General features: G+C 46.6%; 1 protein-coding gene across 1 annotated transcript in view; it reads right to left on the bottom strand.

Moving 5' to 3' along the window:
- Positions 1-3,496: 3,496 nt before the first annotated feature.
- Positions 3,497-13,158, bottom strand: part of ZNF185 (zinc finger protein 185 with LIM domain) — a 36,057-nt gene continuing 26,395 nt past the window's right edge. Inside the window, exons 23-31 of the mRNA XM_026086330.1 lie at positions 12,367-12,525; positions 10,986-11,099; positions 10,612-10,707; positions 9,278-9,379; positions 7,609-7,677; positions 5,633-5,713; positions 5,146-5,248; positions 4,353-4,451; positions 3,497-3,514 (exon numbers count right to left, since the gene is read on the bottom strand). Coding sequence (XP_025942115.1) covers positions 4,353-4,451; positions 5,146-5,248; positions 5,633-5,713; positions 7,609-7,677; positions 9,278-9,379; positions 10,612-10,707; positions 10,986-11,099; positions 12,367-12,525 — 823 coding nt within the window. The 3' untranslated portion in view covers positions 3,497-3,514. The remainder of the gene's footprint in view (positions 3,515-4,352; positions 4,452-5,145; positions 5,249-5,632; positions 5,714-7,608; positions 7,678-9,277; positions 9,380-10,611; positions 10,708-10,985; positions 11,100-12,366; positions 12,526-13,158) is intronic.

Here is a 13,158-nt window from a genome sequence, read left to right on the forward strand (position 1 = left end):
GGTCTCCTCGCGCGCGCGGTGCTGCAACGGAACGGATGTGCGAAACAAAGTTGAGCCGGGAGCTGCCAAAGCTGCGGCGAGGGCAGTGTCCCTTCACAATACGGTTGCAGCAGAAGACAATAAAGGCATCGTCATTCGTTTCGCACTGCTTCCTCCTCCAGGGTGTATGTTGGGCCCAAATACGTCCCTCCCGGCCTTCTGGTAATCAAGGGTTAGATTTTGTTTTGCTGTCATGAAGGACAAGTGCTATGAGCAGAATCTATTTTTTTTCTTTTTTTTTTTTATGCTGTACTTTGGCCCGAACACCACCTTTAGCTGTTGCGGGAAGGTCTGGTCTGCGGACAAGCTGGCATCCCCCAAGCGCAGCGCTATCAAACGGCGTCGGTGCCGGAGCGGCTTCGCCTGCCCGTCCGCTCGGCCACCAGCGTCACTTCGTGTAGCCCGTCCACGCGTTTCTGTGATTTCACATGAAATAATCTGCTCAAGGTTTGTTCCCCCCCCTCGAGGAAGCAGCAGGATCCACCCCAAACCCGCAGTCGGGTCCCATTCAGGCCAGGCTGTGAGAAGATAGATAGGCCCATAACAGCAAAACTTGAATTGGCTCCTCTAAATAAGCTTTGGAGAGGCACCAAAATGCTTATCATTCTTTATGTCAAGGCTGCATCTATCCCCTGTGAAATAAGATCTCTTCAGTGTCTGTGGAAAACACGTTACCTCATCCATCACGCAGAAGAAATCTGTGTGCAGATGACCCGTTCTCCACAAATATGTGGAGATACCAGGAAGCAGGAGGACTTACATCTTTACATTGCTTTTCCGTTTAGGGGGGTGGAGCGGGGATGGGTGGGTTGGCAATTCTCGAAACTTCACAAATAGACAAAAACAAACTAAAAGCATATTATTATTTTTAAAATAGCTGCAGGCTCCTTTTGGGTGACATGTGTTTTTTTTGGTGAAAAAAAATGCCACTGAACCTTGACTCTTGTGGCAGTGCTACACCCTGCCACATCATCAGGATGGCAATTTGCAGCAGCCTAATCCTCAGAAATGTATGAAGAAGGGACAGGCAGCACCGCTGAGAGCAGCCCGTGAGACATAAGAAGCCAATACATCTCTGTCTTGACACAGTGGCTTTTTTTTCAAATGGAGGCCCACTTGCACTCTTAGGAGGACAGCAGCGTGTATCAAGGCTCCCTTTTTCCCAGGCAGTTGGCAGGTTTTTAAAGCAAACAGAGTTAAACTGTTTGAAGACCATCAGATCACACATTTGCTCAGCCACTTCCAACCCACCACCTCGTTTGAGGACACCCTTTCTCTTGGGTACCTTTCCTCCTCTTTCTCCTTGCCTGATCCTCCATAAGGCAACCAGTGACTTTACCGACAGTCATGCCCTTAGGCCGCTGAGGAGAAAAAAGCGACCAGCAGATCAAAGGGGTCTATAACAGGAATATGTTATACGGTGACACAGGTAAGTGGGTTGCGCATGAGCTATGAACGTTTATTAGAACTGTACTCTTGAGGTTAAACAACTGCTACAGGAAAATACAGTGCTGAAGAGATATGGTGCAAAACGTATGATGGACCAAACTCTTTCCCCATAAGGCCACGCACCCATCAGGAACTCTGGAATCAGTGAATATGTTATTTCTGCAGATCATCTTCTCAAAGTGCATCTCTAATTATATACCCCTCTGTTTTGGCATTTTAAACAATCCCCTTTCGACCATGGCTTAATAAGGCTTGTAACAGCTTCTGTACCCATCATTCCCAGAGACAGGTGTAAGTACCAGGAAGAAACTGCAGACCAAGGTTTTCAGAAATGAGCAGCAATTTGGGGAGGTTCAGCATGAGATGCTTGTCAGCCTCTTCTGTTCAAAAAGTGGCTCTCTCTTTAACATCTCAACTTGAGACCGTAGAAATGTAGGCAGCCAAAATCAGGAGTCATTTCTGAAATCGTGGCTTTGCGATTACTGCTATGGGCTTCTCCCCCGTGCTTTCATAACGGGCTTCAAAGCTGCTGTTGATCCCCTGGCTATACTAAGCATGCTCAAAATGGAGCTGCCCAATCCCCTGTCGCAGACAGGGCTTTAAAGTCTCAACCTGAAAGCTGTCCTCTAGTAAAGCTGTTACTGATTTCAAATGGAGTTCCTCTCATGGAGTGCTTCTAAGGTCATGCCTATAATTCGGTTAAATAACCGGTACAGTGGCCTAAAAAAAGCTAAGCAGCACTGTGCTGTTAAAACACTAACTTGCTAAGCTTTTGCATGCGTGCCAGCTTCCGGCACTATGAGCATAAAGAATTCTCTGGCTAACAATAGTCTGCATTAGAGCTTTTGCCATCACCTATTTCCGAGTAAGAGCTATTACAGAACTGACTTGGCTGCTTTGCAGATATTTCTAATGCTTTCAGAGAGAAAACAGTAACTTTTTAGACACATTCAGAGCTGTACTTTTAAGGCAGAGAGATTGACTTCCTAGGTTTCGGTATTCAGTTTCCTCAGTGGCACAGCATTCAGCCTCTCAGCAGCTTAATTAAGGGTTAAAATTATGAGATTCTGACTTCTAGTATGTAGAGCACTTGCTAGAAGTTCAATTTTGTGAGTTAGCATTTGTGATGTGAATAACTCACAGCAATAAAAGAGGCATTACAGCAAGCCTCGGCAAGGTCAGGGAAAATTCAGATTCAGCTGAGCAGCGTTCCTTGTCAGGTGAGCCAATTGAGATATGTATTCTCTGGCATTTTTTTTGGCCATTGGACACTTACCATCAGAAGCCAAGTTAAAATACCAGGTGAAAGAGAGTGTTATCTTCCCAAACAGGCAGCAGACATGCATGCTGCTGAAGGAACCCACTAGGGAGTAGGCAGAAAAGGGAAATTAAAGCTGACACACAATTAGAGTAAAGTGAGTCTGCATGTGCTCCTGAAAAGCCATGGAAAGCAAATGGAAATCAGGCAGAAGCTATTTCTAGGCAGGATTTGGGGGTGAAACAAACAGAAAAAGGCTTTTGCTAAGAGCTAAATTCAAACCTTCCCAAGAATCCAAATTTAGTGTTTAACGCTTCTCATATCTGCCTGTTCTGTGCCAGCTGACAGGCACTAAGCTGCAGCCTGATTGCAAAAATGAAAGAAAAAATCAAGAAGGATTTCTCGCAATTAGCTTAGATAGACCTAAGGAGCTTCTACCTGATTTCCAATACAGGGAGCACTAGGGAATCTTAATCAAGTTAAAGACAGGTGGAGGGGCTCAGCACCTTTGGAAAATCAGCCCACTTATCTTTCATAGACGACACTGCTTTATCTTGTTAACATTGATGCTTGTCTTGTATACAGCTGACAGCATAAACTAGTGGATGTTAAACTCATTCATTGTGATGAGGCAGTGAGAGAGAAAATAACTTCAGGAAAGGGGGAGCAGGAATGTTGCTATCTCAGCCAGTCAGAAACTGCTAGATACATTCTGATACGTGCTGCCGAGGACTTTCCACTGGCTGCCATCTCCAGCTTTGCAAAACCCTGCAAGCAAATAAGAGAAGGTGAACACAGGATCTGGGTACCACACAAAACGCCGCATTACAGAGGTCAGTGAAGCAGATGAACACGCAGGAATGGGATGAAAAAGGCTAGCTAGTCGCATTGCATTACGTGATAAACACGGCAGCCATTTATGGAATGGGGCAGGTGCCCCTTTCTTTCCCTTCCTCTGCTCTATCATGAGGCAGAGGGAGGAAAGCAGGCACCTTTTGTATAACCTCACTGTGATGGCAGGGTTTCTGATTGCTACTGTGGTGACTTCTATCCCCACGAGATTATCAAACTCAACAAAATCCACCCCAGTCTACTTCCTTGGTGAGCTGTCAACAGAGCATGCAACTCTTCAGTTTTCCCAGGGATCTCCATCTCAAAGGTTTTTTACATAAAGCAGTAACTTCACCTGCCACTGACATGCTGCCTCCTGGCTGGAGGAAACTTAAGGCTGCCAGCGGCACCCAGCCACACTGCAGCAGGTTTGCCCACAAAGCGAGGGGGAACTCACTTCCTGGGAGGACTCAGAGAGGACCCTCAACCTCTAAGGGATACTTTTCTGCTCATCTCCCCAAAGTGAAGCTAACACAGCCTGTGTATCACATTATGACCAGAGAGAGTCCCTCTCTGTAACTGAGATCCCGGGGACGAGCTGTAGCATGTTTCTAGCTATTTCTGTGACAACGCTCCTTGTTTCCCACTAAAAACCCACAGGAAAATCCCTGCGTAGGTCACTTGGCAAGTATCAGGGTTAAATGCTCATCATTCAGTAAGCTCTTCATGAACTCTCATCCAGCCATTTATGCTGATGCTGTAAAGGGGCACTCACCTAGAAGAGCTTCTCATAGCACTTGTCACAGTGGACAATGTCCCGGTGGATGAATATCTTATCCAGAAGATCTCCCATTGCTTTGTGGCAAATTCCACACTGCCAAAGGAAAAACAAGATGGTTGGACAGTAACCAAAGCACCACACAATAATGTCAGTATGAAGGGGGCAGAGAAAGGAATAGTCTTTGTATCATTTTAAAGGTGGTGAATATGTCAAATCAGTGGCCTTTAAGACTAAACGCTTCTACGATGGAGACAAATGCCACCAGAGGCTTCCTCCACCCACACCCATACCCAATATTTCCACAGGCTGTACTTGTAAACTTTACAAAGTTTGAGAGATTCAGCAAGACATGTATTGGGGAACAGAGGCCACAAAGCAGCATGTCTACCACAAGGACAGGGATGTGAGGGAAGAGGATGTCCTGCAGTGAGAAGGCAGCACGTCAGTGGCAGGTGAAGTTACTGCTTTATTTAAAGATCCTTTGAGATGAAAACCACTGGGAAAACTGAAGAGTTGTATATTCTGATAGAATAGCAATTCCATCAGAAAGAATTCTGCTTGCTCTAATATACATTTATTTGAGGAGGTGAAAAACTTTTGGGACACAATCAAAACGTGTGACTGCATGATTTTTTGTCCCATTGTGGATGCAAGTGTTTGGCACACACTACATGCACAATATACACTACTCCAAAAGTGTGTGGACAGAATTTGCACCAAGACCCCTACTCCCACCACCCCATTTCACAGCAACATGCATAAGGTGGTCAGTAATAAAGTTTTTTACCCTGAAACAGTATTCATGGCAGCAGATGTTAAGATGCTCTATGATGATCTTAGGGCAGTCTCGGATCTCACGGCCACAGTAACTGCAAACAGCTTCACAGGACCTGTGAAGGAGCAGAACAGTGAATTCCTGCACCACGGTGCCTCTGTAATGCAAACAGGTTCCAGTCCCATCACTGATAGCAGAGATCTCTTATCTAACACCAGCACTGCTCTGCTCCAGCTGCCTGCTTCTACATGAGTTTGGCTGTGCCAAGAGACAACACAGAAGACCATGGGGTACCCCAGGTATGCTGTGGCTCAAAGGCAAAGACCACAACAGCAGAGCAGAACAGAGCATTAACTCAATGTCACTGTATTTTCGAAAGACCATTTAAACTTCCTGCCACGATTTCACCAAACACATACCAGTATTATAAAAAAGTGAAACCTTAAAGTTGTTTCTGTGCAAGTCTGCTGAAATCGCCATGCAGCCCTGAACGTCCTACCTCTGCAGGGGAGAGCTGGACAGGTAGCTGTGGTGGCTGGAGGTTGTTCTCTCCAAATCGGTCAAATCTACAAGACTGCCACTGGAAACAGAGGGAAATATCAGCATTTAGCAATGATACATGGGAAAAGTGTGGCACATGGAACCGTTAATCATTAGACTCTGATAACCTAAAGTCCTAACTGAGTCACAGTGCTTCTTTGAAATGTCCCAGCTGCCCGTTTCTTGGAGAGAAGGTTGATCTTGCCCAACTAGCTCTGAAAAGGCCCTAAAAGCCAGAGCTACACTGATTGATGGACCTGGGCTGCCAGCAGCAGCACCTGCTAATCTTTGCTGTATTCACAATGCAAATTCGGCTGTGTAAAAGTGGCAGTATCCCCCTCCCTGCCCCATACCACAGTCACTGTGTCTCAGGCCTGACTCACAGCACTGCTCTGAGAGCTGGGAGGGTGGTACAGGTCCTATGGCCTGCTCAGAGCTCAGCCTGGCAGATAAGGTTTGCACAGAAAAAAAAAAATTGGAGAAAGGGGCAGCCAAGAGCTGCTGGCCCCAGGGCCTATGTGAAAGCACTGAAGAACGTGTCTGGCTGCTCTACCACAGGAGGAAGCGGGATGTGGGCAGCCTGGCTGGGAAACCAGGAGAGTCACCCTGAAATGGGGCTCCTTTGAGCCTGAGGGAGGTGGCATGGACATGTAGCAGCCCTGCCCTGCAGCCTCTCCCCTCCCGCGATCCTCTGTGCCAGACGGAGCTGGTGGCACGTCACAGTGATCACCGCTGGCCGCCGTGGCGCAGCAGAGCAGCCTTGGCACATCGCTGCAGGGGGGTGTCAGGAAGTCAGCATTTTCAGTCCCACACAACAGTCTGGCAATGCAGCTTGTGAGGGGGCTGAGAAAACCTAACATCTTGCCAAAGGAAAAGGAAAGATATTGCTCCCCCTTACCCTCTCCATCCTCCAGTATGCTCCCAGCCACATGCTTCCACCCACCTACTTCTTGCCAGCCATCAAACCCCTCTGTGAGACAGGTGTACTCATTAAAATGACAGAAAAGAGGGGACCGGACTGGCTGGGAGCAGAGAAGGAAAGAGGGGGAGCAGCAGAGGAGGAGGAGAAGCAAAGGCTCCCCTGTCAGTGAGAGCCACTTCTGCCTTGGCTCAGCTGCCTTTGGGCTCGTGGCATGCTGTCCAGCAGGTCTGCGCTTGGAGTCTTTATGGAGTCTTTACGGAGTCTGTAATCACCTTCCACGGTAATACCAACACAGCATTGAGGGAGGATAAACCCCAGCAGGGAGGCATCGTAACTGGGCGTTAACTAGCTGTCACAGCAATGTAAGCAGGATGTACGTAGGGCCACGTTCTGCTCTCAGTCACATTGCTGTGAATCTGGAGTAGCTTTACTGATTTACTTTTGACCGAGCAAAATATAAAAGACAGAAATTTTTAGTTTGAGAACAGCATCTTTTTAACTTTTTTTTTTTTACTCATAAATGGCTCGTCTTTTCAGTGAGAACTCACAAACCCCACATTTTTCTCACCAGTTCCAGGCTTTTTCTGTGTTTCTGCAAACGTGCAGTGAGGCCTGACAGTGTCAAATATGTAGTGTTTTCACCCCCTCATCCACCTCACAGGCTGATCCACTTGCAGGGGGAGTCTACCCCGTGAGAGGTTGTGGGACAGAGGTTCTCCTGTTGCTGCAATGCTACTAGACAGCACAGTGCAGCACTCTGGAAATATCCCCTTGGGTTCCCAAAGCAGCAATGCTGTCTTAGCACAACTCTGCGCCCACCCCAGGCAATAATCCCTCCAGGGCTAATTAGCTCGGGCATGATGCCACGTTGACGCAGTGCTAATGGCTCCAGCTCTGGAGCTTGTTTGGTGCGTGTCAGCTGGCAGAGCCGTGCACTGCTCTTTGCACACATATGTAGACACATGACCGCCTCCGCGCCCCTGCTGTAGGATATGACCACAGGCTCCTCATACCTGCCATAGCGTGGGGAGGACGAGAACTCGCTGCTGTTCACGTACTCCTTCACAAAGAGGACCCCTTTTCTAGGAACAGACAGAACAAGAAGCATTTGCATCAGAAAAGACTGAAACTAATGAGAGACAGCACAAGGGACCACATGTGTGCACTTGGACACACAGCATGTGCATGAAAAGGCATAGAGCAAAATCCTGTTATTCTTAAATAAATACCAGATTTCAAGCATTGATGCTAAATAACACCTAATATACCCCTCTAATTAGCCCACCAAAACAAATCATGTTAATTAAAAAGAATGGGATGGGTAATGTAACTCTTTCATCCAGTTATCCTCTGTTTTGCAAGGATAAATGTCTTTTTCAGATATTCTCAGGATTATGCATACAGTAAGTAGTGAGGGAGCTTGTGGCTCTGTCCTTTAACATTAAAAACCTATTGGCACAGCTCTACTTACAGTGAATGTTTTGTCATTGGAATATCTTCAGTATTTTCATACACTACAAATTGCTAGGCTGTCTGTGGGGTGTTATTTTCTTACAGAACTGACCTTCCTTGCACAGTCTTCCTTTTTTGAAATTCTGATTCCAACATGACATGCCCCCATCTGTCTGTCTGTCTAGCGCTTTGTGACAGATCGAGAGGAGACACTGTGCCCACCGGCTCTCTTTGCAGAGCTACAAAATGAACTAATCAGGCTCCTTCTCCGTGGTTCATTTTCATTGCTGCCTTTAAGCTGTGACTAATCCCTTCTTCTTATATGAACAAATTAAGCCATGTTCCAGCTAAGGGAACAAAAGGAGAGCTTTTTTTACTTAGCACAGACACTTCCCATGGCAAGTGTTTCAGATGGGAGTTCCCTACTTAGACAGGTGTTGTGATAAACAGACTGTGGTGAGGCTAGGAGGACCCACATATTGCCTGTCAGGGTGTGTGCTGACCTCACACAAGTCTGAAACCTGTCCTTAATTTGTGCAAAACTGTGCAGATTTCAGTMGTTTTCATCTTTAAGGTGAAGCCCGTGGAAACTACAGATCCCAGAATACAACACTGAGTTGACACTATCCTCTGGCATACACTACGGATCAGGGTCCTGTGCTGGCCCCAAATTGCTCTGATGGGCTTGCTGTAAATTGCTCACTTGCTCATTATTGCCACAAGGCAAAGAATTTATCTTGGGCACAGCATGGCATTAACACAGTCTTCCAAGAGCCCCACACCTGTGATGAGTGTGTATGGCATGCGGAGCTCCATCATGTTCCTCCAGCTGCAATGGGTAATGGAAGATTCATGATTTAGCTACCCTAAAGAGCAAAGGCACAGCTTACACAGTGAGCCACTTCCTAGCGATCACCCTCTCATCTCTACTTACCACCATGAGGCCTTGGCACCCTCACTCTGTTCTTTGACAAATGAGTTAGGGTTCTTTCCAGCTCTAAAAAAGGGTGCCTGGGGAGAAACACTCAGTTTGTCTATCCCTTTTGGGTTGCCCAGGCCACCATGGCAATGTCTGCGCTATTAGCTAGAATAAGTTGAGTAACGTCCTGTGTCCCAAATGCCAAGCGTCAGAGCCTGGCTCATGTTCACACTGCTCCCTCACCAAACAGGATGGCTGCATGCAAAATGCCTGTTACACTGGGACGATCATAACCACCCATTGCTCCTTACCCGGTGGCGCTGGAGTCAGGTCCATACTCAGAGGCCGCTGGGCTGTTGTATTGCAAGGTGGCAGCCGGAGCRGAGATCCTCTCACTTGAACTTGAGAGAAGCCTGGAGAGAAAGAGAGAAAAGTCTACGGATGTTGGGAACATGAGTCATGACATAATCCAAGCTGGCTGCCAAGRAAAGACCTACYGCTACTRTTAGAAGGGAAGTTTGGGAGGGTGCAATATTAAGGCCATTAACCACACAGATTAATTCACCTTTATCGCAAGCCCRAGAGGATCCTTTCTCTTTTYAAACCTGCCAGGTATCAGTACTTCTTCCTTGGGGAAGTGATTTGGGAAAGTCTTGCTTTGGGGCCACAGGAAAAAAGATCAAACGATCTTCAAATGAGGACAGACCTTAAGTGAATCATGTAGCCTGAACGGGTGCAGCTCTGGAGAAAAATGACACACAACGCATTGCAGGAGAGGAGGAGATGGGGACGTACTGGCCAAGGTCCAACATAACTATGCCCAACTTAATCACTGCAAAAGCCTCAGTGGAAACAAGAAAGCAAAACTATGGCTACTAAGTTGTCATCAGAAGACAGCTAACCACCAACCCCTGTTATGTCTGCCTTGAAGGGATGAAGCTGACCTTGCCTGGAGCCAGTCCTAGGCTATCCAAGGATCTCACACCTCCTGTTCTTGCCCACATGCATTCTACCTAYGCTAGCCACATGTTATACTACCTGCTCTACCCACATGTGCTCTGTCTGCACTCTTCCTGCCCACACCCACTTTACAAATCCAACACTCAGACCTACACTGGTGCCTCCATACAGTGCCAGGCTGCACTTGAATAGACTGAAACTGCCATGAAGGACTGTAGAAAAGCCCAAAGTAGTGCTATTCCACAATGGGTACCTCCTACCTCTTCCAAAGCTTGGTTTTGGGACCAGTTCAGTCATTTAATCACTGGCTTTCTGGAGATAGTGATTTTCTCCCTCAACATCTCTCTATACTTTTAGCTCTCTTTTTCTATAGTTTCTGTAAAGGCTGATTTCTCATTAAGGGAAGGTAGCCAGGAATGATCTATTCAACCTCCTTGCACTCTGTTCTGGCACCTACATGGTGGAGAATTTCCAGCGCCCAGAGATGGGTGTATCATGGATCTTGTGCTGGGYAGCTTTTGCTAGGGACAATGCTGTTTAAAAATAGTTCTGTACATCCAAATCACAAATGCACACCCTGGGAACCTCTGCATCTTTCTTTCATCCCTTGGCTCTGCTTCATAGCTCCTCTTCCACAGCAGTTTTGTGGAGATTTCCCTCCCAATCATTGAGACTATCCATTTACCTGGTGCTGTTATAGTCTGAGCTGTCCATGTAGAACGGCACCCTGTGGCTTCTCTGGGAAATGGACACGGTGGTATCTCTGGAAATGGAGTAGTGGCTAGGAAAGGAAGTGATACAATCTCAAGCAATGAACTTGAGCACATGAAGGATTCTCACAAGTGGCAAGAAACTTGGCTGCGTTTCTCCCTGTTTGGCATCAAAATCACCCACGCACCACAGCCATCCATGCAAGCAGGAGCTCACTAAGCATGCTTAGACCCAAGGAGCGGGTCAGAAAGGGGTCAGAATACTCCAGATATTGAACAAATCTAACAGCACGGTGTTATTCGGGTTAACAAGGGATTAACAAGGCATTGCCCTCTGCTGACTCCTTACCTTCCGGCAGTGGGGTTAAATTCACAGTGCCCTCTGGCACTAGCACTGTCATATCTGCTGTTGCTAGGGCTGCTTCTCCCATCATAAACTGTCCCTTCGTAATCCGGGGTAGGTCTGGCAAGGAAGCACAAAGCCTTGATTACATCATACCAGGAATCACTGGAGTCCCCACACTGGCTTACTAATATTTTATCTCAGCAGTCAGTATCATGTAGTTCTTCCTCTGCTCTGCAGAACTTTGGTGGTTCCGCACCAGAAGCTCTGAAGTTAGGAAAGCAGACTCAAAATCTAATGCTTGAGAATAAAGCCAAAGCAGTCCATAAATGGATGCATCCTGAATAGTTTCCTTCCCAGGTGCTCACCAAAATCACCACTGCAACATCTGCAGGGCTGAACTGCTGACCAGCTGGCCAGTCTGGGTATCAGACCTGCACATTTTCACTTCTCCAAGACAGAACTCATTATCTGAACGGCTTTAATCTGCAGGCAGAGCTCTAGTTCTTTCAATAGCAAAAATGTGCTGTAACGGTCATTCTTTTCTTGCAAGTGCTCTGGGGCACAGATTATGTTGACATTGTATGTTAGGACTTTGATCCTGATTAGAGCTTCAGGCAACTGTATAACTTAATATTAAACAATGCTGAAAAACACCAGAAAACTGCATTAAAGAGAGAAAGAGGGGTTGGCTAAGCTCATCATAAGATGAGAAAAACCCTGCCCTGGGCAAGACATGCACTTGGTCTGTGATATAAACCAAAGGGGAGGACCTTTTTTCCTTTTTTTTTTTTTTTTTTTTTAGCGCTGCAAAGAGACATGTCAGCACCACACAGTGCCCTGCTGGTGATGAGAGGCAATAAGGAACAATAAAGGTCTGTCCCATGTTTTCTAGTCCTAGTCCACAAATGCCCTCAAATGCAAATGAGAGCTTTGTTACACCAGGCTCTGTGAAAGATGGTAAAAAGAGGTGAAAGGCCACATTCAGATCACACAAATGTAGGTGCATAGAGCAGTTATAATTATACGCCTCTTACGGAGTTGAGGGTCATGAGAAATAGAAAACTTAGACCTCTCCCAAATCACTATCTCTGCAGTTACAGAGGAGAAGCAGATGTGTTTTTTACACATCTGTCAGGTCTGCAAGCAGAGCAATTATCAACACAGATGTCCTGAATCCTGTGTTCAGCCCTTTGGGTCCAAAGAGGATTTTGTTGCATGTGTTTTGACAGCTGGCCATCCTGTTGCTTCCTCTGGGAACAAAATCCACAGCCTGTTCTCACTTCTTTATGCAATGATCCTCCAACCTGGACCAGAGTTCCTGTCAGACACTTCTGTGCCAGCAGCTTTCACTATGTCTTCGCATCCCCTGTCCCCAAACCCTTACCTTTGGGTGCTGAATGCTTGGCTGGCTATATAGGATGGCATCCTGTGACTGGGTGCTGACACACTGGTGTTATAAGGCTGGCGGTCCATGTACAGTGGCATGGGATGTTGGGTCTCATATGCACCGAGAGCGCTCTCTTTAGAGATGAGGTCAGACCTGCTAACAAATTAGAGCCAATTTGACCATAAAGCCAATGAATGTATTTGTTACGACTAGCTCATACAAGTATTCAGAAATTGCAGAGGGCTGGATCATGCCTCTCTCTCTACTGGCAATAAGGAAAACCTAGGACAACATGCGGTTAATGGGTTCTTAAAATTAGGGGGAATGGCAAAAGTCTGTACTATTTCCCCTCTATACCTCAGCTGAATTTCCAGCACAATGAATGGCTGCAAGATTCAGCAATGCTCTAAGCTAATTTGATACCTAATATTAAAGATAAGCAAGCGTATTTGGGGAGACCTCCATGGATGAGCAAGGAGCTCCTGGCAAAACTCAAGCAGAAGAAGGAAGTATACAGAAAGTGGAAAGGGAGACAGGCCACTTGGGAGGAATACAGGAATGTTGTCAGAGTATGCAGGGATGCRACRAGGAAGGCTAAGGCCYGTTTGGAATTAAATCTGGCGAGAGATGTCAAGGACAGCAAGAAGGGCTTCTTCAAATACATCAGTAGCAAGAGGAAGACTAGGGAAAATGTGGGCCCTTTGCTGAATGGGGTGGGTGCCCTGGTGACGGAGGATGCAGAGAAGGCAGAGTTACTGAATGCCTTCTTTGCTTCAGTCTTTACTGCTC

Source organism: Apteryx rowi, unplaced genomic scaffold, assembly GCF_003343035.1.
Source record: "Apteryx rowi isolate R43461 unplaced genomic scaffold, aptRow1 scaffold_69, whole genome shotgun sequence".
Classification (NCBI taxonomy): Eukaryota; Metazoa; Chordata; class Aves; order Apterygiformes; family Apterygidae; genus Apteryx; species Apteryx rowi.